At 40.5% G+C, this 27512-nt stretch overlaps 1 protein-coding gene across 1 annotated transcript in view; it reads left to right on the forward strand.

Annotated features, from left to right (window-relative positions):
* The window catches only part of LOC109991881 (matrix metalloproteinase-17-like), an 85505-nt gene that overhangs the window by 46175 nt on the left and 11818 nt on the right, over window positions 1-27512 (forward strand). The window contains exons 4-9 of the mRNA XM_020644305.3: window positions 5096-5382; window positions 19593-19769; window positions 20738-20840; window positions 23585-23667; window positions 24739-24891; window positions 25485-25742. Of these exons, the coding sequence (XP_020499961.1) occupies window positions 5096-5382; window positions 19593-19769; window positions 20738-20840; window positions 23585-23667; window positions 24739-24891; window positions 25485-25742 (1061 nt within the window). The remainder of the gene's footprint in view (window positions 1-5095; window positions 5383-19592; window positions 19770-20737; window positions 20841-23584; window positions 23668-24738; window positions 24892-25484; window positions 25743-27512) is intronic.

A 27512-nucleotide genomic window follows, 5' to 3' on the forward strand; every position in this document is an offset into this window, starting at 1 on the left:
CAAAGCCTTCGCACCCAGCTTATATCACAATGTAAATACACCAGTAACCACAAACAACTGCTCTCTTAAATTATAACAGAATTTATTTAAACAAAGCAACATCAATCCAAAATCAATGAACTTAATTAAACAAATAACTATTATAAACTAATCTAAGCAACAAACATTATCAAGCAAAGGCTTGTGGAAGGGGTGTGTGTGTGTGTGTGTGTGTGTGTGTGTGTGTGTGTGAGAGAGAGAGAGAGAGAGAGAGAGAAAGAGGGAAGAAGAAAGGGGGGGAGATGGCTTCGTACCCTCGTGGTCGTTCACGATGGCGCAAACCTAACAAAGACCTGGGTGTGTGCACGTGTGGATGAAAGGGAGAGAGAAGGGGGGGGAAGATTACTTCGTCCCACGTGGTCGCCCTTCCGATGGCACACACCTAACAAAGGCCTAAATGTGGCCTTAAGGTCTAAAAGAGACTGAGTTCGGCCCTACACAATCTGTGTCTCTGAGGCGTCTGGATAGCCGCGAGTGTATAGATCTCTGTGCGTAATGGCGCGGTGGTGGAGTTGGTCTCCAGATGTACGTTTACACAGGAATATGTGTGTATGTGTGTGCGTAGAAGGGGAAATAAAAGAGAATAAAAGAGAAATGCGTGCCTGAAGAGGCCGGATCACAGTCCGACTCCCGCGCCACAACTCGGAGTAATTCCCTTCATTCACAGAAACAAACCAATAGCCGAATTCAGGTTAATACAGCTTACACTGGCCTTTCTGATCAGAAGAGTAATACCCGGTTATAACGCTGTTACGCTAAACACATATAGGACGCCGCGGTCCGAAACAACAAGAGTTTTAAACAGTTAAAACTCAGGACGCAGGTCCAACAAAGATAAAAATTACAGTTTCTGCTTTGATCAACAATTGTTAAAAACACTCCCTAAAGCTAATTCTGCCCAGACCTAATTAAGCCTCACTTGTGAATCGCTTTGTCCGCGATTGGTGAAAGGAAAAGAGTCCGGCGATGGAGCAGATCTTCTGTCCGTCCTGGTGCAGAGGCGTCTGATGGCGGCGAGGGTCCCTTACGGCGAGAGCGGCTTCGTTGGTTCTCCGTCGAGTGGAAAGATGTCCCTTGATGTCCTTTCGTTGCAGGACGGAATAAGACCGTTATCTTTCTGATAATCTGTTATAGTCTGACGCTCTCCGAGAAACTGAGATGCGTTCACTGGACAATCCGAGCTCGGAATTTAGAACACTGCCGGCCGCGGATTACCTGCGCGCCAAAACTTAAAACAAAGGAAGATTGTTGCAGGAAACAGGAGATCTTCTTGGGTCTCCGAGCACCGAAGGTCAGCGCGTGAAAGAGAGCGAGCAATGGAAGTCTTGGAGTTTTGTAGCCTGGCCTGCTCCATGGGGGTCTACCTCAGGTCCCCTCCAATGAGGAGAGAGAGGTTCCGGTCCCCCCTTTACTTCACACGTAGGTGTGAAGTACCGCAGGGGATTCTGGGATTAAGAGTCCTTTTAGGCCTCTTTGTGATCTCAGTGAATAACTCAAATGAGGCTTTTACAGAGGTGCAGGCCCAAGTCCATTGCTTGACTGTTCTAAGCCTGCGTGGCCCAACACTAACCAAAGTTTAATCCTTTCTTGCAATTGCCCAAATACAATTGTAGGCAAGCAAAATGTACGTACAATCGCAGTGTACTCTATTTGTGACACACATTGTCAGCCATCCAACACCACCTTCCACATTTGGATTCCAACTTATAAGTAGGTGAGTTGTTTATGGATGGTGAGCATGTTCTTCTTTACCCCCCCCGTGGTAACCTGTCAGGGTCGTCACAAGGTCACAGAGCCAGTGATCAGAGAGCCAGACAAGTGATCCCCCTCCTAATGTGCTTGAGAATAAAGCTAACTATGGCTGATTCTGCAGCTTATAGTGCTCATATTTTTGGAGAAAATTGAGAATTTGAAGGAACCAAAAGACAAGTTAAGAATTGAATCCCTCATTATAAAGTCCTGCTGTACCTACGCCAAGACCAGACATCCCAAAACTAGTTCGAGAGCAAAAGAAATTCTCTGACGGAGAAGCTTCAGTTGGGGAGATGAGAGATGAGTCACCGGTACTTACCGAGATGTTCTTAATCATGAAGAATTCAGGAAGTTAAAACAAATGTCAAGCAAATTATTTTTTCAACAGGAACTTGGCTTTCAAGATGCCAGCTTCAACAAAGTGGAGATAGGGATGTCACAGGGATTTTCTTTATGAAAAGATACTTTTAAGTGAGAGAACTTCCGTCAAAAAAACAAACTATCCTGACCTACATGTTTATTGTGATTGGCCCACAGCTGGTGCCGCTTGTCTTCACTGATGAGGCATAATGAAGTTTTTGTGACATTTCTGTTGTGAAGCGAGTTTGTATACGCAATTTTAAGGGGAGAAAAGGGCAAGTGTTACAATATGTTTGGTGTCACTTAACGTTTCAAGTTCTACCACTGAAAGTGTGTTTTGTTCCTGCTGTAAGCACTCCTAAAGGCCCTGACACCCCAAGGGCACCGACGGCCGACGATCTCCTTGGTGTGTCGGGGCCTTTAAGCTGCTACTCTGTCACGTGTGAAACAGAAGATGATTGGTGCGTGTGTTAACATTGAAGCTCAATACATATCAAGGGTTTTAAACTAAGAAGTAAGTCATTCTTTTGTTTTTCCATCATGCTGCTTGCAACCACTATCCGATTTCATGATGCACAATTTAGGCCCTTTCACTCATGCACTCCTCACAATTTCTTGAAAATGTCACGACACCCAAATCTCACTTCTCAGAGTTCCCCCTTTCACTCACATCTCTCACAGCAGGAATGTTGATCCAATGATTATTCTTACAACATTACCATTACAAGATGGTGCACAAACCAACAATGTGTGGCAATATAATGACAGTTTTTGCCTTTATATTGATGCTATGAAATGTTGTGTATGTTTGATAACCAAACCTCAAAGAATATGAAATACCTCAAAAAATCCATTCAAAAAATCCCTGGATATCAGTCTTTGAGTAGTCATTCGATTTGATTCCACAAGATAGATCACTGCTATTTGTTTGAGAACCTACTGAGGATTATGTTAGACAAAGGAAAATTGAGTCTTATTTGACAATTATTTTATTGTGAATAACTAACAAAACAAAATCTTAAAGTTAAAGGAACTTTTCCACACAGTGAGTTGGTAACCTTGCCAAAGTGCAATAGCTTTGTTGCCTGTTTTTTTTTTCTTTCCTTTTGGTTCATTTAATATATCTAAAAGATTCATTGTTTCCTGTGCATCCCCCGCTTAATGAAATCTTAAGGAAAAGTGGTTGTCATGCCCCAAGCGGAAAAAAACATTCCCTGAATCCTAATAGCCTTGCTGGCATCCAAGCACTCTTCTAGCTTGTTGTTCCTTAATGATACAGATTCATTAATCACTTTTATTCCATGACTCAACTTGAGCTGTGCTCCACATTATTCCCCAGTCATTACGCTCTCCTGCACTGCGCTGCATGGCTCGCTGCATGGTGACAACGACTGGATTTCAAAGTTGATATTTCCTGTTGACGGTGAAGAGGTGAACTCATATAGTGTGTGAAATATAAAGTTAATGATTGCATGCTGAAGAATAGCTGTTCAAATGGACTGAAGCAGCAGCAACACAGAAAAACCGAGTTCGAACCCTTGAGACGGAAAAAAATCAGGTACAGGTGTGTGGATTGATGTTCTCCGCAGCTTGCCTTGCACCTGTTTGTGAATTTCAGTGTTCATGTGTGTACCTTGTAGCTTTAACCTAACCCTCAGGTCAGTTGTTGATGATCAATAATGTGAATCAATATCCATATATGTGCTCGAGGTTATCATTGAGCTACAGCGTTTTCTCATTTCATGCAAGTCACACCACTTTAGAAAGACTTGACATTGACTTAAGATGGTCAATAATCTACGTGTCCTATATACAGAGTGTGCAGCCTAGCATGACATGCTACCTGGACTACCCTTAACACAATCAATATGTTAGCATAAAGTGTACATTTTAAGATATGCTAGTGGGAGGAAATCATTTGACACTGCTCGTTCTGATTTGATATCTAAACTTCTAAAGAAAACTTCCTATGTTTTTCCATTTTTAGCTTATTTCAGGTTTTTTGCGAGCGGTGGTTCTAAAAGGCTGCACTCTTTCTGGCCTTTTTGTAAAACGGTGCTTTTGTAGGGAGAGAGAAGGCAAGTGCATCTAGTAGAAGGAGAGGAGTAAACAGACCCGGTGACTGATGGGTGAAGAGAAAGATAGGGAATGAGCGATAGGAGAGAATGGGGAAGGAAAGCTAATATAGTTTGAGATGGGGTAGACAAACTTTGTGCGACATCTGAGGAGTTCTCTGTTTATTCTTGTTCGGTTTCTACTGGGGCAGAGAGGAGGAAATAGCTCCAGAGATGACATGTGATGAGCGGGAGGAAGAAAATGAAATATGGAAGAAAAAAAGGAAAGAGAGGAGGGGGGGGGGGGGGGGGGGGAGAGACGAGTTCTCAGAGCAGATGCCATAATCTCTTCAAATGCACATTGTACTCCGAGCTTATAATCAGTATTTGGGAGCAGCAGGAGCACCTAGCCATGAAATGCAAAAACTGATGGGATCACATCGAATATGAAAACAAACAAAAAAATGTTCTTGTTTGTTGTATACCAACACATCTGTTAACTTCCCCTTCTGTTTCCTGCACCTTCTTTCCCAGTCTTTTACTTGTCTCTTCTCCATCTCCATGTTCAACCCTGCAGCCCGTACAGCCTTCCTCCTCCCTTGTCTAACCCCAACGGATTCGACCTCTATTAACCTTTCCTCCTTTCATTTTCCCTTTATTCTCCTCTTGTTTCTTGTCAATCATCATTTCTCTCCTTTCATTTTGCCAAGCTCTCTTCTCTTGTCTTTACTTATACTCTGTTCTCCTGTCGAGTCTCTCTTCCACCTCCTTCATCAGCCTGATCTCCTTCCTTGTTCTTTCTACTCCCGGATGTCCTTTCTTTACCTTCATCTCCTCTTTTCTCTTTAATTTGTCTGTAATGTATGCATACCTTCCCTTTCTTCCCTCAGAGTGCGGACCTTCCCTAAGGATTCAGCCTTACTGGGTAGGGACACTGTTCGAGCCCTGATGTACTACGCTTTGAAGGTCTGGAGCGACATCGCACCACTTAACTTCCACGAGGTGGCAGGAAGTGACGCCGACATTCAAATCGACTTCACAAAGGCCGACCACGATGATGGATATCCCTTTGACGGGCCGGGGGGCACCGTGGCACACGCATTTTTCCCCGGAGAGAGGTTCACAGCTGGGGATACGCACTTTGATGATGACGAGGCCTGGACCTTCAGATCTCCAGGTGAGAACATTATTATCTCCTATTATAATCCTAAAAGTACGTTTGAACAAATGTGTAACATCAATTGAGTGCCAGCAGCACTGAATAAAATAGTTTCAGATATATTCTTTAGCAGAGAATCTTCTTTTTAATCTAAGAGTTTAAATTTATTTTGAAATAAATATAGGGCCCATTTAAACTGTTTCTATTCATCTTGTAGCTTCATTTCAAAGCCATTCATCCTCACTTCACCAAAAATGTATCCATCATTTTAAGAATTCTGTTTAATATTATTATACTGACAGATTCAACCATTCATCTTTAACTTTAAGGTCACTTTTTCAATCTCTGTCAATTTTGTCTGACTATTTCAACCATCAGTTTAGTGGTTCAACTGATTCAGCCACATTTTCAATCATAAGTTCCTACTGTCAACAATTTATCCATTACTCTTACTACCCCATAACACTTTTACTCTAACCATAATGCTTGCTGTTCAAACCATTTACCTACCAGCTATCTTTTATCTAACTTTTTAAACCATTATTATTTTCTAGATAAGTGTTTCAGCCATTCATCATTTTGTCTTAATTACCATATTAACAACTCATACTGATGGCTAACACTATCTTTTTTCAGTGAACCATCAACCCTTTTTACTTTTAGCAAACTGTCAAGCACTTATCCATTTAGCTTGATGCTTACTTTTTAAAGCATTTTACTTCTAGCTGTAGGTACACTTGTTTGCTGAACTTCTTAACCATCGAACTTGAACATATATTGTGTGAATGTGTTACACGTGACAGGTTAATGGACAGCTTACTGGTAATGGTGAATTTGAAGAGATCAGCATCACAACAACTTGCAGTCCAACCTTACAGCGTGTTCTCCCTTAACCCAGATTTGATTTCATTGAGGTAATTAGCTGAGCTTACCACGTACCATTTGGCATCTACAGAAGCAGCCCCGGGGTTAGCTATGGTTGAGTGTGAGTGCCTCAGGTGATACTCTAGTCGCCTTGAGCTTTTTATGCAAACGTTTTTTATGTGATTCAAGTTTTGTGAACATGCTGGTAAACTTATTGGCTACAAAATATTTAAGACTTGTTCACAGCAAAACCTTTACTGCCCCGACTAACAGGGACACTGTTTATGTTTGCTCCAGAGTAAAATGTTGAAGTGCTTAAATGATTAATGACTAAGTCAATGGACTGAGAATAAATTCTCAACACAATCAACCAAAAATCGTTTAAGCTCATAAATCACAGTGCTCCGCTTGGGTCCAGCCTCTCAAACGTAAGAAGCATTCGTTTCTTAACTCTTGAGTCATTTTGCTTTTCAAACTGGACTGTTGGCTTGACACACGCAGCATTTAAAAACAGGATTAGGTCTCTCAACTTTCTCTCTCAACTGGTATGGGCATTTTTCATGTGTATTTTATATTCCATTGATTCAACAATTGAAATATTTCATTGGAAAATTAATGTTTGACATGATGAGGTAAACGTATATGCATCCCTAATTGAATTGTTATCCTGCTGTAGTGAGTTAAAGGCAGAAAAAATGCAAGAACTTGTGGAAATATCAGAGTTATGTGCTTATCTATTATTTAAAGTTTTTTTTAAGTTCAGGTTTTGGTAATCTCGAGCTTTGAGTTGTGACCAGATGTCTTATTTTACCAGAGCAAGGTTTATTATTACTGTAATATGAATATGAATCAAAGTATGAATGATAATCCGTGCTACTCGCTTTATTAGGTCTCTTATTACTGTCATCGCTGTGAAACATATTCATTCGGTGCGTCTCGGCTTTGTGCAGCGTGAGCTGATGGATCGGTTCATTCAATGTTATCCTGAATGATCTGGCCAAATGTCTTTCATCAAACACTTTTCAAAGAGTGTGATTACTCGCTGAGGAAGATCTGCGACTTTGAAATGACGACAGGATGACAGCAGCTTGAAATGGAATTCAATCAGCTCTGCCAATCAAAAGTAGAAAAGCTTATATATGAGCTGTATTAGAAGTATCGGTCTGATTTTTTTGACAGCACTGGAAATCACAAGGCAGTGCATTTGTGTTTGCCTTAGTAAACTCCAAATTGTCACTGACTCATTCTTTCACTCTTTCATACCTTTATTCACTCTGTACAGACACCAGCATTCACACGCCTCCTCTTTTGTGTTCAAGCTGAAACCCGCTGTGTGCTTGTTAACTTGTGTTTGATTGTGAATTTATAGAGCCTTTGCAGAGTGTGTGTTCACTCTGGTGCAAAGGAAATGACTGCTTGCACAACAGGACCATTTTTCAAAACGTGACCATGTCTTCACGTTTTGATAAGAACTTCGTCATCATCCTCAATCCTCCCTGCTGTCCTTTACTTTTCTTGGTGGGGGGGGGGGGGGGGGTGACAAGCAAGAAAGGGCATGGGAGCATTACAAGTCCACTCATCCGGATGAAATGAGCGGATGGAGTGATCAAGTCGCGCTGAATGCATCGCCGGGCAGGCCCTGTCTCAGTGCGGTCACACGAATGACAGTATAAATCATTCACTCCGCTTTTCTCTGACTTGCTTTCTCTTTTCTTCTTCTCATGTGGATGACTGAACTTAAAACGACCTCCCTCTCTTGTCTGCCCAACACCTCCACTCGTCCCTCCTTTTCAAAAGATAAATGGATAGCGGAAAAGAGAGAACATGGGGATAAGAACCGAGGGAGAGATGCATGAGAAATGTTTGATCTGAAATGTCTCGAACAAGATTAAAAAATAATTTTGAATTATAACATAACATCATTTCACTTGTCTTAGTATGAAGGTCAGTTTACCTGTGAAGTTATTTGGTAGTGCAGAGTTGATATGTGATAAAGCAGCACAAAGGTTTTGCTACAGGAGGGTCCTGAGGGTTTAATCCACAGTGACCATCTTAAATAGAATTGGCATGTGGGGGACGCAGAGTAGATCTGATGTTTGAGCGGACCCCCAGAGGCTGAGTCCTTGCAGCACCTGCCTGGATTTCTCTCTTGACCTTGGCCCTTTGCTGCATGACATCACCCCTGACTAATAAAGGCATAGTGCAAGACAAAACGGTTAGTATCAGCCCTCAATAAGTGGAGTATAACTGGAAGATACAGGGTTAAAAACATGAAAGAGAATACATTCATCCACACCCTATACTGTCATACAATCAACCTGAATAGTTGATTGGTTAGAATGATATAATTCAACCTCTACATTTAGGTAGATTTGAATAGAGTGGATTTTCCTGTAATTATTCTGTTTACTTTACAGAAAACTAATCCAGCTTTATCAATTGGAAAGTGGATAGAGTCAGAACAGAAATGAGAGAGTGGGGGACGTCATGCGGTAATGGAACCGCTGGTTGGAGTTGAACCCTGGTCGCCTGCTTGGAAGGACCACATCCTCTGTACATGGGGTACATAAGAGAACTGCTAGGCTGCCCGTCCAAAAAACAGCAAAGACAAATTGACTAAATTTTAAATCATATTTGCTGCTGCCTGGTTACAGGCCAGCACAAAAAGAGGAAAAAATCTAATCCGCGTTAAGGTTCTCTAGTATAACCTAAATCAATGTATAAAGTTAAACAAATAAGTGTATTTGAAACTTACAGTTCCTCTGTCGTTCTTCTGTTCAGTATGTTTTGGTGTTATATACACACTGTCTTTGCAAAATGCATTTTTATTTCCTAAATAGCAAGGGTGCTGTTCCTTTTTACCACGTCTTCTTAATCCTTACTTCTCTTGGTCTTCTGTCATTTCTCACTGTTAGAATCAAAATTGACACCAATGAATCTGAGGGTGGTCGACTAGCTGGGCCTTTATTTGATTGGCCGAATGGTTGAAATGCATGGCTCATGTATGTTTGCATGTTCATTTATTCTTTTGCCCTTCAGTCTTTTCAAATATGTTTATTAGCCATGTTCAAATTCCAGACAATGCAAATTTGGTGTTTTGAGTAGTTTCTATAGAACTGCAAATACTACCAGATCAGGAAAAGGCCATTGTTCCTGTCAGACTGTATAAAGTCCAAGAAGACAAGAGCTGAAGGGGTGTTAAAAGTTTCAGATATATGTGGATGCCATTTCTCCTCCTCCTGATCCCAAATGAAGTCTTTTTCATTCCAGGAGAAACAGTATTGCAAGACTTGGCAGCGTATACGTATTTCTCACCGCACCTCTTTCTCACCTCACGCTCAGACATCCCAAATAGAGTAATTCCTGGATGAAAGAAAAAATCCGTGACAAAACCTGACATGAATACCTTTTTCCAAAGCTAGAAGCAAAACAGGGAAAATCTACATCCAAGCAGGCAGCTTTTTTTTATGAATCAGCAGCACAGACAATTTGAGTGATTTTGCCACGCGGAGCAACAGCGTGTGATTTTCACGGTTGTGTGTATATTATCTTGTGCAATGTACTGAAGAAACAAGAGCTCAGTTACAGAGCGTGCACACTAAGCTCCAGTGCTTTATTTGATGTTGCCGCATTCTGAAAAAAAAAAGGTTCCCATTTGTGGGCCTTCCCGTGGGGATTTTTTTTCACACAAGCATCGTAGCAAATCATCCAGACTGTAATATCATTTTGACTTTGCATTGGAACCTTTTATTAGAAATATATTACCTTACAATAATTTTGTAAAATCTTGCAATTGGGTATCATTTTGTGACTCAGTCTGTGATTGTGTTTATTTTAACATCCCTCTCCATCGTTGAAAAAAAGACGAAAAAGACCTGCATTTATTTTCTTGGTTTCAATGTGAGGTAATTGGTTATCAGAGTTCTTTTGTCTTATATAATATCAGGCCCAGATATTTCTCGTCAGTGAATCAAGTCGTTTAGTGAGCAGATAGTTCTCATTTCAAAAGAAGAGAGATAACACTTTGTAAGCTCAGGGGTTCAGACACCTGTCTAATATCGCTGAAGGAAGTATCTAATAAAGCTTCATGTTTCTCACTCTTTTAATTTGAAGGGATAAAAAAAAAAGTGCATGTATTAGTCCCTGACATCACAGCACTCAGTAAGCTGAAGTGAATAATATATTTAATGAGGGACATTGGAATCAGACTACCAAGAATTTATGGAATCATTTTCTTCCCTTCATAAGTAAAAATGTGGCCTTAGAAAGATAAAAACAACAACATTTTCTGAATCTATTAGCTCATTTGCAATCACTTGTATCAAAGCTCACAAAGCTTGTACTGTATGTAGAACGTTCGGTTCATGTTGATTCTTGCCGCCCCTGGTTGAATATCTTAGCTGATCTTCTCCTGTACATGTGCATGACTTATTTTCTGACGAACACATTTAATCCCACCGTCTTTTAACTTCTAAAAATGTCACTCAACATGTTTCTCTGCCATGTAAATGGCATGTATGTACATGTAAATCGTGGCTGTGTCCTTAACTGACACCATCAGGGGCATGCATAGAAAATAACACTAAAGAATAAGTGATTCTTCTGGCACATTGTCTTGTTTTTAGATGCATCAGTGTTCATTTTGGTCTGTTTTGTAAGCAAGTTTGAAATTGGTTCAGCATTCTTCTCGAGTAATCTAATGCCAGGGGAACATGGTTTATTTTTGTATTGAGTTTTGTCCACAAGAAAGGTCTGCAGAAAGAGCTAGTGCCCGTTGATCATTTGACCTCATGATTTAGATTGAAAAAACGAATGCTTAGTGTGTGTGTGTGTGTGTGTGTGTGTGTGTGTGTGTGTGTGTGTGTGTGTGTGTGTGTGTGTGTGTGTGTGTGTGTGTGTGTGTGTGTGTGTGTGTGTCAGTGAGACTGTCGGTCCCAGCTGGTGGGGCTGTGTTGGGGCGAGGACCTGCGTGGATCTCCCTCCTTTGTTTTTGCGCTGTCAGGGCTGTGAGCCATATGCTTCAGGACAGCAGCTCAATCTGCTCCAATTAGACCTCCCAGCAGGCAGCAACGCGACAGGACGGGCAGAGGATGCTGTAGTGGAGCCTGAGTGTGTGTTTGAATGTGTGCATGGGGCGATAGAGGGAGGGGAGATGCAGTCTAACAGCTGCAAACATGTAGGTTTGGTTAATGTAAGCAGGGCAGTGAGGGAGGGAGTCATCAGAGATGTGCCCCAGTCTATAAATGAAATTGTTTTTATTTCTGTTTCTTATGTTCTGTTTCTATCAAGACAATAAATTATAGGTAATTGTAACCACTAAGATACAGTAAAAATATATTTTTTTATAATATTTAAGTGATCTACCTAACACTTGAACTGTTCAAACTAAAAAATGATTGCACTGAATATGTTTTTAATTGTTAATTTCCAAACATGATGTTAATTTTGCCAGCCATGGATAATTCATGGCGACTGAAGGATGGCAGTAATACTGTGGGTTATTTTGGTAATGTTGCCTTTAATGTATGAGAGAGTAAAAATATCGATTGCTTGAAAAAACTCATCTTTCAAGGATTCTTCTTTCTTTGGCCTTGCTGAATCCCCTGAAGGATGTAATTCATATCCAGTGCATCAAGCTTTTTCATCTGTAAGGCAAGCACAGACTGCTATTTTTAACTGTTAAATCTGATGGGGGGGGGGGGGAGCTGCTGAATGTCTTTAATCAGCTCCCTGAAGATAGCCACAGACCTTGTAGAATTCTCTCTTCTGTGGTTTTATAGTGAAGTCAGATTATTAACGCTTTGTTTAGCCTTGTTGTTTGTTTTTCTACCAGAGGTGGCTGTGGCTTAGTGGTAGAGTCGGTCATCTCTCAACCAGGAGGTCAGGGGTTCGATCCCCAATCTCCTGCAGGCACACCGATGGGTGTCTGAGGTCTGATGGGTCCATGGGCAAGACATTTAACTCCCTGTTGCTCCTGCTGCTTCGTCGGCGGTGTATGAATGTTTATGAATGGGATTAGTTATTACTCATGGACACTTTTCATAGCATCACTTCCTCTGCCATCAGTGTGTGAATGGGTGTGAATTGGCAGGTGACCTGCAGTGCAAACGTGCTTTGAGTAATCAGAAGACTAGAAAAACACTATATTAGCTCATGTCCATTTACCCTTTACCGTTCTGTGACTTTGCCAGCCCCACCTAGCGACTGTTTTATAACCCCTCCCCCCCTCCAGAAAATATCAGCGTGTCTCTAAGGGTTTTTTTAGCTGATGTTTGTATCACTGATTCCTATTTTTTTTTCTGCTTATAAGAAGGCATACATAAATTTCTGCCTTGCTAAGCCCTGCAACCCAAGAGGTATCAGATTTAAACATTGTTCTTTCTCTGCAGCTTTTTCCAAAGCATGGTATTCCCTTGAGAAGATATGAACTTGTTAGGTCAGCCCTGAAGGAAAAAAAGTAAATGTTGGTGCTTCAGCAGATTGTTGAGCTTTGTAATCATCTTTGGAAAAATGAGCCTTATCAGACAAATCCGCAGCTGAGTAATTGCCTCTGCTAATTCCCTTCCCCCTTCTCCCGGTGCATTGTTCTCAGCGGGACCCTAAATCTGGGTCCGCTAAGGCCATCTCCTAATGTGTGTGATGATGGCAAATGGTTGAATATTAAGCACCACATTTAGCGGCCCAGTTCATCCCTCCTGCTGTGTGATCGATGGTGCTGGCGTCCATTAAGAACCGTGAGAGGATGAATTCTTGGTGAGATCAAATAGGTGGAGGTCTTGGAAGTGCTGTTTTGGCTTTGACAGGCAGCAGATTGCTTCTGTTAATTATCGCTCTGCCCGCAATCTGCTTCTGCAAACTGATTGCCCAGGCTGAAGCAAAAGCATCATTAAGCAGGTGAATTTTTCATGACTTTCGTTTCAACATTCTTTGTTGTTGATTGGTGAGGGAGATGTAAACAAGCACAGTGAACAGGTAGGATCTCATAGGACCAGCGCTTCCATCCATTTTCTTTTTAATCTAGAAAATGGAGATAAGGTTGAATGAAATATTGACCACACAGACATGTGGATATATTAACCTGCAAGGACTACCAAAGCCTGGTGGTGTTAGCATTAGCATTGCTAATGTTAGCCATAGTTGGAAAACCAAATTACACCATTTACCTGCAGACAATTTAAAACAAATTGTTCTCACCTTTAGATCATTTCCTGCTGGCCATTATAAATGCTAAATAAATAAACACTTGAACTGGCTTCAATTTAGAAACAAGGGACCACTTTTATTTCATACAGTCTCTTATGATGTGCATTAATGTATTCTACATTTTTTTATTTTTTTGATTGGGCACTTCACAGTGGACATTAAACTTTAGTGTACAATTTAATTTAGCTTATTTTTGTTTTTGCCTTTAGTAGAAGGTGCTGAGACAAAATATGGAACTTGGGTAAAGTGAGATTGAAGAGTATAGAGGCAGCAAAGGTCACACTGGAATCAAAGCCGGATCATTACATCTCTATCATTAATCAAATGTATCTTGACTATGTCCTAAGCATTTTTTCCTAACTCTAAATTGCGCATGTTCTATCCCATTTTATGAATGACTCATTTTTTTATGCAGTTATTTCAAACTCTTTTTTTTTTTTTTCCGACAATTCACTTTAATTCTACAGTCTTGCAAAGAAAAAGGTCAAAAAGAGCATTGCTATTATAAAACCACTTTAGTGTAGGACAAATTTGTGAGTTTTCTGGTGCTTCTCAGGTACTGAAAGTTTTAAAAGTTGTTCAGAATTTCCAGGGAAGAATTTCAGTTATTAGACCAAGGGCCTGTGTGAAATAAAGGAATTCCTTCACTTTATTTTGCCCGTCAATCTTGTGTTAGTTGAGGATAGTGGTAAAAGTTGTAAACGGAAAGTGCAGTTAGAGCCTTGAATAGACCAGGGAACATGGTACCAGAGTGGTTGATATATGGCGAGGGAAGTTTAATTTACACTCTTTAGGCTACATCATGTCGTTATGTGACGATTTTATAGAACATTACTGAAAGTGCAATTCAAAGTTTTGTTGTTAAACCAACCCTGCTCTGTATATCAGGGTCGTTTCCTGTCCCTGCCCTCAGCTTTACACCTCAGCTTCTAGAATGATGTCTGGCTGTAACACAGCAGACAATAATAAATTATTGCAATACAGAATAGAAAACAGCAAACAACGCTATAAACAGGACAGACAATTGCAACAGCACCAGAATCCCGACACAGTCAACAAACCTGAAAGTTAAAGCAGAAAGGACAACCAGAGGACAAAGCAAGAGAGAAGTCCACCAAGAAACCTCAGCCGTCATTTTACTCGGTTTCTTTTCCTCTAAAATGTAGTTAATTAAACCTGAATTCATGGTTTAATTTTTGCAAGAGAAAATATATTTGGCATATTTTTATTATATGTAACACCCTCAAAAAAATATTCCCTTTTTTAATGAAATGAGAAACTTTTTACTTTGAGACGGTTAAGCTATAACAGAATACAGCAGGACAGGATATATGACAACACAGCCAAAAGGTTGCTCGTGGTCACTCTTGTTAAATTTAAACAACTGTGCAAGTAGACAGACTGCTATGTCAGCCAGTTTGGGTTTTGTTCATGTACCTCCAGTGCATAAACATGCTAACACAAAACCCGTTAAGGGCTCACTCAGCAGAGGTCCAAGAGCTCCAGAAACACTTTTTGTTTAAAGATAAACTTAGATAAACTACGATTGACCATTTCGGCTTATGGCCTTCATCAGGGTCATCTGTTAGGGGACATATTATGAAAAATTTATTTTAACAGTGTTTTTGAACATATATTTGGGTAACCTGAGTGTCTACCGACCCACAAAATGTGAAATAAACCCATCCAGTCCTTTGTTTGTGGTCCGCATAAGTCTTACAACTCAGAAAAGTGCTTAGTTTAATATTTTCTCTAATTGTGATGTCACGGTGGGATTCTGGTAAAAAAAAAAAGAAAGCTTGACCAAAGCACAGCACAGATGTTTCATTTAGACCATAGGGGACTGTTTGAAAAGGTGGAAAAGGTGTATAATATGTCCTCTTTAATACACCACCGACCAAGCAGCGGGAGCAACTTGGGGTTAAGTGTCATGCCCAAGGACATGTGGCTGCAGGAGCTGGGGATCGAACCCCAGACCTTCCAGTTAACACACGATCGACTCGACTAAATGAGCCTGGGGAATTTGAGATTTGTCTTTTTGTGTCTCCATTAAAGTGGTATGATTCAGTTGAAGAAGATTGAGATATGTGCCTTTCATGAATCTGACTAACTACATGACGAGTGGCACAATAAATAAACTAAAGCTGTAGTTGTATTCCACTTGGTTAGGACTGACAACACACGTATAAGCTAACCTCAGCTGCTTCATTTCATCAATGGTCTCTTGGCCTTGTGCTAGTACTGGTGGTGAGAGTGGTTTCATCATGGTGAATCACAATGAAAAGCACTGTACACTCTTCACAACAAGGCATTCCAGGGTTGATACAAACCAAGGTGATTTCATCAGCCTGTATGACTCTTACACAATGGATACACCTACCACAGCAGCAGCTCCAATGCTGGTTCAACCTTTTTCAAGTTGTGTGTTATGAGGTATGTGCACCATGAAGAAACTTTTTGTTTTTAGAAACCTTATGTTTGCTGTTTATAAGATGAACTTTGGAGGAAGCTGTTGTTGCAAGGAGAGGGAAAAAATATCCCCACTTATTGAATCTTTAACACTTCTTCATTTTAGAAGAGCTGAACAGAAATGAGTCAACCACAACACCATTAGATTTATTTTGTTTTACACAGGGATGGTCAAGGCCTAACTTTTACTGTTTACCTAACTTTTACTTTTAACTGTTTTTACTTAAAGGAAAAAAATACACATTGATTTTGGCATGTAAACTTGAACAGAGAAATTGGTGAATGATAAATTTTCCACAGCTGACACGCCTGATAAAATCCACAAGTTTTAAATTAAAGCCTGGTGGATTTCTTGGTCGAACCATGGTTTGAAACAAAATATACTGATTACAAGTATGTTGCACTGCAGTCGATGTTCCATTGTAAAATAATGTGTGCGAAATCTGTATAAAATAACATTATCAGATTCTGTGGTAAGGATATTGCACAGTAAACAGCAACACCAACTGTTCTTTTATTAAATACAAGACACCCTGTGCAGATCAAGATTGTGGTGTTGTTGTCCATCTTGTTCAGCAGTTTCAGAGATAGCAGTTGTATTGATGATTGATGAGGAGCAGAGGTCAGGGGAAGAAGCTCTGGATGTTTTGGCTCCAATAGAAGGGAGCGTTTGGAAGATGCTGTGAGGGAGAGGTCAGTAATTGTGTTTGACGAAGCTTTCTTGGGACTGAAGAATTCGATATTCTTGAGACTGAGAAGTTTGGTGGCAACTTTGGCTTTGGCTACTCTTTTATTTGTTTGGTCAGGTCTTATCCCATGCGGTTCAAACTTGGGTCATGTTTTGCTTAATTGTGGACAAGGTGACCAGCTGTTGTGTACTCAGCTGCTCACGAGGTGCATCCCTGATGAGTCATATTAACCCAGAAGGCAGATTGTAGCCTTTTTGAATGTGAAACCTTCACATTGTGTCTTGTCACAGAGTTGTGTCATGTTGTATTCATTCAGCTTGTTTGATTTTGTTTTTCACTTCACAACATCATGTCATGTTTTTCTTTGTCATGTTGTTTCCACGCTGATGGAAAATCTGTTAAATTGAGAGACCAAGAAAGACATGATCTACAAAGTCATCAAAAAATGATGTTTATAGAAATGTGCTGAAGGAAAGTTTGTTATACAAAACAGGTGGGATTGAATGAACAGAAATAGGAAATAAATTATCAGTGCCAAGTTCAATAAATAATCAATAAAAAGACAAAAGAAAAAGAGGGTTTGTATGTTGAATGATTCATACTTTCAACCTGACAATGATAGGAAAGGATAGAAATGACATTCAGTGACGATGATAACTCTGAACACCTACATTAAAATAAAAGATGACAACATCAAACCACAAATCTAAAATAAATTGTGCAATATAGTACGCAAACTGTCAGTATCACACAGCTTCACATCACTGAGTACATCTCACTCATTCTAAAACTTCATGGATTTAAACCTCATTGGATTCATATACGTGATACATATTGGCAGATGACTAGCTGTTGTTTGGATGGTGCGGTAGATGTTTTCTAGCGTGTTTAAGCATCTATTAAATTTGCTCTTAAAGGTGTTTTAATGTTTAAAAGAGTATGTAACTCTGACATTTAGCGTTTACAATGGGTACTGCAGTTCAAGTTTAAAACATTGTAGAGAGCTGTCCCCCCCCCCCTCTGTGGAGTCAATGCGCGAGCAGGTTGCCATGTTGAAGACACTGAAGCTTCAGTCTTTAGCCAACTTTGCATCAGTCTTGAAACCTTTCTGCGCTTTAAACACTCCATATTTCAATTGCATCTTTTATATTTATCCTGGTTTTACCATGTTTCTGATCATGGAGTTTATTCAAATGCAAAGGCTTTTTAGGTCGTGTAGAATGAGTTATATCTGAACCAGTTTGCTTGCCGGCTTATATAGCTGCTACACCTGTTGTTTTGCGGCAAGGGGCTTCAGAAACGACCATGTGGGGGTTCCTTCAAACCACCTACCTTCTCTGGTCAAAATAAATACAGATCATTTAGGGCCGGAATCAAAACATAGGAGGAGGTTAACTGGCTGCATTCTTGCCAGAGAAGTCAGAATGTCAACATAGCATGTTTCCTAAATGTCTGCTGACATAATAAGGTCACTTTATGATTTAATTTAGTAGATATCTTACATATTGGTCCTTTAAATGATGCAAAACAATCCTAAATCAGTTGTTAGAATCCAGCTTCATTACAAGGAGAGATTCTTTAACAGCTTGTGCTAACCAAGAGACCAGAAGCTCTGAAATGAAGATGTTAACTGTAGATTCTATGTCCTCCAACAGTATCTGTATCAACTTCCAAGCTATCACAGTTACTCCAGAGTCATGTTGACGGAATCTTCCGAAAACACACTGGCCAAAGGCAAACTTCAGTGCATCCGAGGTGCATATGAGGTGTTTGAGGCAGCCAGACATGAGCCTTTCAAAGGTCTTCTGACATCAAAGCCTCTCCGTCCTGTGATCCTACTTTTAAGGACTGTGGGAATAGAAGACAGGAGGAGTTTAGAGGTCTAGTGAAAGACGCCCTTAGTTCCCATCTTCAGCAGTAGAAGCATTTCAGTTGATAAAAGATGCTTTGTTTTTTAGAAGTCCAGGGATACAAGGTTTAAAATTCTGTATTCAGTGCTCTATAGCTACACAATTTCCTTTTCTGTCTATCAGTCTTTTCTAAATGATAGTGGTTCATCCAGCCCATTCTCTCTGCTCTCACTTCGTCCACAGGCATTACATCTATTCTGTCAGCCTCTTATGAAGCGTAAATACGATGACATGGTACATACTCTATTCGCTGCCCGTTTCTCCCCTTCCTCCATCCCTTTGTCCACCTCTCCTCTTTACACCATGTGCTCATGTAGATTAGGGTTGGCATTTGCTTTCAGAATACACATGCTGGGTCCGGTAAGTAAAAATGTAAGTCCCAAGCCGAGGCCAACCGTAGGTAAACTGAATGCAGACTTGAGCCTAGCCACCAAGGAACTCTAAGCTAGCTTGGCTCGACATGCTAGCTCTTCAAATTTTTGCTAATCTGAATCTCCAAGCTCCTGGTTTTGTCTTGCTTTGCAGACTCTAACAAAGAGTTTTGGAGGCTTTTTCCCCCCCTTTTTTTTTCCCCCAGCTCAACGCAGAAGGAAAGACGCTTTAACAGCCTGCAGGTTCTCTAGGTATCTTTCCGCACTCAGGTTTTGATTGCTTGCCCAGGGGCTCAGGCAGTATTACCATAGTTATCTCGCCACACCAAACGCATACCAGCCCTCAAAGCCTTCTGAGCTGTCTGCCATGCCTCTTAATTTGCAACATAAGCAGATAAGTTCAAAAAGGATAAAATACCTGAACCTGTTTGACAACAAGATTAAGGTCACACACGGAAAGGTCACAATGATGACTGTCGCCACCAGTTCAACATCAATTCATATTCCAGTGTTTCCCCTACCATTATATTAGGGGGGACAACAAGTGTTTGTGTCGGCGTATCGGGGAACTCCCCCCAACGCTGTAAACCTAGGGGAAACACTGTATTCCGTCATTTCCTGTCCATACACAAACTCACAAAGAATTTAGCAATACATACATAATCATACTCACCCAATTCTACGAGCATTTTATGATGTTGTACTTTTTCTGTGTCCTTCAGACTCTCATGGGATGGATCTGTTTGCGGTTGCGGTCCATGAGTTCGGTCATGCCATCGGCCTTGTCCACACGTCAGCCATGGAGTCCATCATGAGGCCGTACTACCAGGGTCCAGTGGGAGACCCTCTGAAGTACGACCTACCCTATGAAGACAAGGTCCGCGTCTGGCAACTCTACGGTACGAGGGAGTATTTACTCAACTTTCTATGTGCGTAAAAAAGAGCAAGGGGTTAATTAAATTAGTCACAGTTCCATCCGAATTTCCATTAATAAATCTGCCGGGAGTCTACAAAAAGTGCCCACATATAAAAATGATATTTCAGTAATTGATTTGTACTGGGGAACATGCTGTCGGAAATGAAACAAAGTGGATATTTAACTGTGAAGGTCACACTGTAAATGGATGTAACAGCATGTGTGACATTTATGGGAAGTGGATTTTTAACAGTGGATTTTTTGAAAATACTCGCTCTTAGTCTTCTCCATTTTTCTCCACCTCTGACCCTTGTCATTATATACAGAACAAATTCTCCTCTTATGAACAAGAACTTTAGGCTTTACTTCGTACTTGCTAAATAGTTGTTTTTTTCAGGATCAAATATGTAGTTTTTTTTGCCTCTCCTCCACTTCTGATAATTGCTGTGAAGCCTCAGAATGTGTGTTGAGATAGATTTTTACCCATATCTGCATTCACAGAATCTTCTTCTATACTCCACTGACCATGACTCACGAGTCTCTGCTTTAATTGCGCCTTTCTTGGTGCGGCGGTGGAAAGAGCCACAGTTCAGCAGAGTGAAGCTACAGAGGCCTCCTCACGCAGAAAGCAGCGAGTGATGAGCGCTGTAGAGCAAGGTCATTGATTTAATGAAAACATGGATGGAGTTAATTGGACCTCAGTATGGCATGTGAACTACCACACCACTCAGTGATGGGGGAAATGAAACAGAATGTTGAACACATGAAGAGATGAAGTGAAGTATGTTAGTGAAGAAAGAAATAAAAGATACAAAAAGAAGGAAAGAATGATGCGCAGTACGTGCAATTTCATACAAGTGTACAAGAAAGTAATAGGGCAAATTTTAAAGAATTTAATGAGTGTTAAATAACGTGTTTTGTACTCATTTGAGGTGATGTTTAACTTCCCAGGTGTCAGAGACTCAGTGTCCCATACTAACCGACCAGGCAACCCATCCCAGACAGCTGAGCCTCCTGTTCTACTAGACCTTCCTGAAAACAGATCGACTTTCCTGTAAGTAGACACACATTTAGTCTGCATCTATTGGATGTAACACAATGTAAAAAAGAAATACAGAACCATCCTGTGTGAAATCAACTGCCATTGTTCCTCAAAAACCCCCTCAGTCGATCTCCAGTGGCCCTATCACAATGCCTCCTAATTCCAACGAGTGATACAACTCTAAGAAAACTCAAAATCCTGACGGTTTTCTAAGAAAGTCCCCTTAACGTTAAGACTACATCCTGGAAAAGATATGTTATTCACCAAGCATCTGAGCCCTTCAGAGAGGTCCTAAGGTCAAACACAGTTAGGAGTAGTGAAGAGGCCTTTTAAGACTGTTTAAGACTTTCTTATGGAGAGGAGAACGCAGCAGAAAAGAAGAAAGGTGATAACACATACAATAACATCTCTGTCACAACCTCATGTTAATATCAATACAATGAAGGACTAAATTATCTTTCATTATTATTTATTAACTATTTTTAAAATTATTGTAAATAAACTTAAGCAAGTAAATATAAGGGATACTGCAAAGCATGACCACAGAGAACAAAAGGAGTTCAGACGGGAGTCTTCATTTAAAGTATTTCCAGTCATAGCTGGGCTAAAGAGACAAACATGATTAATACAGACCATCTTGGACTTTCTTCACATGCTGATATAGGCTAACTCTCAACATGTGAAGAGGCTCTGCACAAGTAGGCATGTGTTTTCAAAAATGTTGTAAGCCATATAGAGTTGATATTTAAAGTATCTTACAATTTAAACAACAGAGAAGTTCATTACATAAAAAAGAAGTTAATGAATACACAATGTCTGACTAGAATCTATGATTACTCCGACTGATTTCATTGTCTTCTGACTTCTATGCTCATTATCACTTAAAGATATTCACTTTTTCTTGCTTTTTGGATCAACCAATCACAGCCTTGGAAAGTAATTGTGCCATACCTAGCAACAGGGTAAACCACACCTCCTTTTTAAGATAAAGAAAATGTTGGGCCCGTTCCTCGCTCAGAGTTGCTCTGAGGATGTTTCTTAATCACTTCTTGAACTTGCTAGAATTTTTTAAGCTAAACCTTCTCAGAATTATTGTGAATACGGGCCCAGGACTTTCCCTTTATGCCTATAGAAAGCAGTGACCGTGCATCAATAATGTTTCAATATCGTTGGCTGTCCATTCTGCTTTCACATGACAATGTCGGGGTTGTTCTTGCCAAGGGGTGCAGCAAAAATGAGTGTCAGTGAAATCTTTTGCCACCAAACTGATTCTGCTCAGGACATATCTCATGAGAACAAACTGTGTGGCTGTTTGATACATTTTATGTCTTTAATTGACAAAGGTGGACATGCAAATAAACATCAACAACAATCACTTTTAACCTTTATATGTATTTTATGCTTTCCTGTTTTCAGATGATAGGAAATCCTCAACTCGTCACAAAATATGTGGCTACAGTAAAAGTTATACAAGAAGTAGATTTATATCCATAAAAAACAAATTATCTTAATCTGCCTTGTGCAGGTGGTATTTATTGCTGGGTAGTCATATTGGATCCCATTAAATGGAGATGTCTATTTTTCTGATGGTTTCCTGAGTATCATTATATTTATATTATGATTGTTTCTTAATTTCCTCCCCACTCTTACTGAGAAACAATGTAATGAATCCATGCAGGAATACATTTATTGTTAAAAAGTTTTTTCTTTTTTTTTTAAAGCTTGATATTAAGTCATGAGTTGCCAACAAAGCAAATTAGCTAAGAAGCTGAGGGTGAGCTTGGGAGCCTGCCCGTCTAATTAAGTAACTCCCCAATGCAAGCTGGGCAGCCATCAGCCTCCAGTTTTGTCAGATTACTGAGGATAATTAGAGTTAATTTTGTCCATTTATGTATTACGAGTGTTCAAACACTCTCTCATACACAAACCACCAAGCACTAACCTTAAAGGAGCCCCCGAGAGGTCCAGAGAAAGGCTTCATAAAAATGTCTTAGTTCTGAAGGTCTGAAATTCAAATTGGTTTCAGAACACCAGCAGTAGAGAATAAAGAATAACAAAAAAACAAGGCAGCACGGAGAGGGGTGTCTACACCAAACAGGCAGTGGTGGATAATTAACCATCTTTTGTTCCCCAGTTGCAGACTTCCACTGCCTTCATTAATAATTTACCACTGAATCCATCAGGTCACGACGCGTGAAAAAGCTGGATTAGGCCTGACAAGGGCACCTGTACTGACCGATAGGCGATGGTGTAGTGTTAATAGAGCTCTCAATGGAGACCTTTGTTGGTAATATAAGGCCTGGCGGGCTCCCACTCTCGACCCTGTAGTGCTAATGGCCTCATCATTTGCAAGCGGCCCACGTCAGTGCTTTAAATCACTTAAAAACCCTTGGGGGTAAAAGCACCCAGGGACCTTGGCGTGTTAGGATGATAGCATCTCCTCTACTGTTTTAGCCTGGTTCCACTGATTCGTGCAAAGGATGCCAGTCGACGGCAAAAGCATGAAATCACGATCTACAAAAAGAGCCTGAAAAAGAACTTAATGAAGAAAACAAACAATTAAGCCTTTCTTCTCTATAAGTATGTTCTCTTATCTTTTTTAAATGCTAGGTTGAATCATCAGACTACAGAAGCATGGTGTGTAGTGTTCAAAGATTTAAGGAGTAAATGTCCAGTTTTACACAAGAGCTTCTTGTTTTCCTCTCTTTTCAATCTTCCCTCTTCCTCTTTTTCTACGTTCCTCACATCTCTCTCAGGCTGGCGCGAGATGCCCCCGACAGATGCACCAGCCACTTTGATGCAGTGGCCCAGATTCGAGGGGAGGCCTTCTTTTTCAAAGGTACCGAGTCACAGAGGGAGACAGACGCAGAGCCACAGAGCTGTGTGGGGAGAAATAAAAAGAAATTAGCTAAATGAGCGGAAGTAGGAGGAGGGAGAGCAAAGTAAAGAAGGAGAGAGAGAGAGAGCGAGAGAGAGAGAGAGAGGGAAAAGGGACATGCATTAGAGAGTGGGGTGGATGTAGACACCCAGCTGAGCCTGTTGAGTCCTGCTGAGAGACCGCAGTCCAAAACTTACGTCAGGCTTTCATGCTGCCCCTCTGGAGGAATGACCCGAAGTGCCACGCTGACAACAGAAACAAAAAGCAGACTGCAGCCTTCAGCAGCAGATGTCTTAGCAAAATATGCTGAACTTTAACTGACATTTTTTTTTACCTTTTTGAATATTTTATACAACTAACAAGAGATGACATTAAAAGTTTATAGATCATTGTTTCAAGAATATTGCCCTTTGCATGAAGTCTTTTCAGACATTTGAATAAATAAAGATGTAGATGGGGTTTTTTACTGCATTCCAGATATACCTATTACATAGGGGATGTTGTTATCCTCATGCAACTAAACCTGAATCCTTCAGACACATGACTTAACTTTCAGTCATTTTTTGATGCACAGCGTTATGTATTTTTCATGCTTTTAAAAACTCTTTTTCAGTCAGCCTTGGGCCTGTTCTGAACTACCACATTCATTTAATAAAGCTGCTACAGGTAAAAACAACAATGCACCAGATGCAAAGGAAAGTAAATAGATCATCCCTCTTGGATAACCTTGATATTAGCTCATATTTGCACTTTAACTCCATTTTGCACTTCCAACATCAAAACTAGTCAGCCATGAAAATTGACTTTGACATTTGCAGTGCAGGATATTGTTTATAAATCTCCACACACAAATGTTGAAGAGAAAATGAACCATGATAGACTTGACATTGATTTACATTTGCATTGGTCAAGTTCCCACTAAGTTGATGCAAAGGAAATGATATTATAAAAGCCTTCAGATGAGCCGTCGTTGTTTGTTATCAGCATCCTAAGTTAGCAACGATTCACTGATCACAGTCCTGTTCCCCACAGGAAAATACTTTTGGCGACTAACTCGAGAGAAGCACCTGGTGTCTCTGCGTCCGGCTCAGATCCATCGCTTCTGGAGGGGCCTCCCAATCAACCTGGACAGTGTGGACGCTGTGTACGAGAGGCCAGGGGACCACAAAATCGTTTTTTTTAAAGGTACATTACCAGAAAAAAACTCAGCTCCTGGAATGAGTTTTAAACTTCCTAAAAGTTACACTGGTCAATGTTTTTTTCTTTAGTCTCACATATAAACAATATTACTTATTCATTACTTCAGATAGAAACGAAACACTGTTGTAATACACAAAGGTATACATATTGCATTCTACAACAGCATATCTACACTGTGCTTGTTTTGATTGTAGATGACCTGCATTACTTTTTAAAGTTTTATTCATACAATATTTTAAGAGGCAAGACATCGCTGGGACTTTTAAGAAAATCTTCCCTCTATGTGAAAGGATAAAAGAGCTATACATTTTATTTAAACGGTATAAAAAACAGGGATATTAAATCAAGGACATGTATTTCATTTGATTTAAAATGTAACGCAGCTTTCCTGACAGATAATGTTCCTTTTTGGCTTCATTACAAAATATACTATGCAAGTCTTTTCATTATGTCTTTTTATTATATTGAGTGTGCTTCATATATCTTTTCACATCTTAAGTGAACACTCTCTCTCTCTCTGCTGTGTGTAATGTATTCATCTATATATTGTAATATAGATTTCCTGTCCACCCCTTCAGGTCTGAAGTACTGGGTGTTTAAAGATAATATCGTAGAGGAGGGTTACCCTCGTCCAATCAGTGACTTCGGCCTCCCCTCGGACGGTGTGGACGCAGCTTTTGTTTGGCTCCACAACGACAAAACCTACTTCTTCAAGGACAACCAGTACTGGCGCTACGACGACCACCTGAGGCGTATGGATCTGGGATATCCTAAAGACAGCACGCTGTGGAAGGGGCTGCCGTCTCAGCTGGACGACGCCATGAGGTGGTCTGATGGTGAGTGATGCCACAACATTTCTGTTTTCCATTCAAACACTCCAGGACTTGAATCTTCTAGCTCCTCTCAGGGAATCTGTAGGTTATGTCTGCCATGTTGGGGGATATATTTCCCCTTGTGGGTCCTTGTCACCACTCAAAGAGAGGTGATTGTTGACTCCTCTTTCAAACTGACACATAGAGTAAAAGCAGTCACTCTGCAGGGACATGGACTTTCTCAAACTCAACACAGAGATTCCTGATCTCATTCTTTGTCACTAACCACACACTGAGATTGAAGGTGAAGGTTAACTAATGTAAGCTTTGCTCTGAGGCTTAATGTGTCAGTGTGCTTCAAAAGGAGCACTTTTCAGAACATCAAACAGATGTTGAGACCCGCTTTGGAATGGAAGAAAGCAGGAATGTGGAGATGTGAAAACAGACGCGGGTTTAAAAACGTTTCTCTTTACATGTAGAGTGAAGTCACCTCACACCACATTGCTAACTCCCAAACGACCCAACTTTCTGTTTCTTTAAGATGATACAATGTTTATGACCATTAGAGAGTCAAAGCCACAGGCGTGTTTGACATTGGGAGAAGGTCCCAGTTTGTCTCTTGCTTTGGTAAGGTTTGGCCCTTGGCTGTCGTCTCGAGCGGGAGGCCCGGGTTTGCATCCCGCCTGTGGCCTCTTTCCGCATGTCATTCCCCGCTCTCTCTCCCTGGTTTCCGACTCTATCCACTGTCCTACCTCCCTGCATTAAAGGCACAAAAGCCCAAAAATAAATCTTTAAACAAAAAAAAAAATGTTGTCATTCGAAGGAGATATACTTTATTAATCTCATGAGGGGAAATTCAACTTTACACTCTGTTGTTGAACAAATAGGCTGAAACACACACGCATGCACAAACAGGATCCTATGGACATGCACTTATGGAGAGATGTCAGGGAGAGGGGGCCGCCCACTGCAGCGAGCACTACTGAGCTGCTGGGAGTTTGCTGCTTTGCTCTAGGGCAGCTCAGCAGTGCTCGCATGAGTGTGTATGAATGGGATTAGTTACTTCTGATGGTCACTTTACATAAGTAGCCTCTTCCATCAGTGTGTGAATGTGTAGGTGTAACATGCTGTGTTTGAGTAGTGAGAGGACTTGAAAGGCGCTATGTAAGCTCAAGTCCATTTACCATTTACTGGCACATCTCAAGTTATTAGACCAATTTCCAGACTAGCTACTGTCACCTCCATTAATGATAATATTGGTAATATATGCTAAAGTTCAAACTGGTGTGGAAAAGGTGTGTATGGGATTTGTCTCTCAGCCTCTTTTACTGAACAAACAAATAATCAAAGGTGCTTTAAAACTGAAGTAGTTCTTTAGTTAATACTTCAGTATTTATAGTGCTAGTTTACCTTAACTGCTTCTTTTATGAGCAGGTGTCAGAAACATATCTTCAGTAAAACACAAACGCTAGACGCAAAATACACATACTGAGTTAACAGTAACACTGTCAGAACTTAAAGGGGCTATATGTAACTTTTTACATGTATAAATCGTTTTTTATCTGTGTTGCCTGTATAAAGATTTTCCCTGGGTCGTATTTTCCGCGAAAGCTCCAGGAAGCGACATTTTATGCGCGCTCTCAACGTCCTCCTCACTCCGCTCCGCTTACAGAGATCAACAGTACAAACTCATCACACACTCCCACTACAGCCAGAGGCCGCCTTCCACACACTTCTATCCGCCCTAAGAGCTCTCAAAGGCGGACAAACTCATCACACACTCCTGCTCTCAGC

This window comes from Labrus bergylta, chromosome 17, assembly GCF_963930695.1.
Source record: "Labrus bergylta chromosome 17, fLabBer1.1, whole genome shotgun sequence".
Lineage (NCBI taxonomy): Eukaryota > Metazoa > Chordata > Actinopteri > Labriformes > Labridae > Labrus > Labrus bergylta.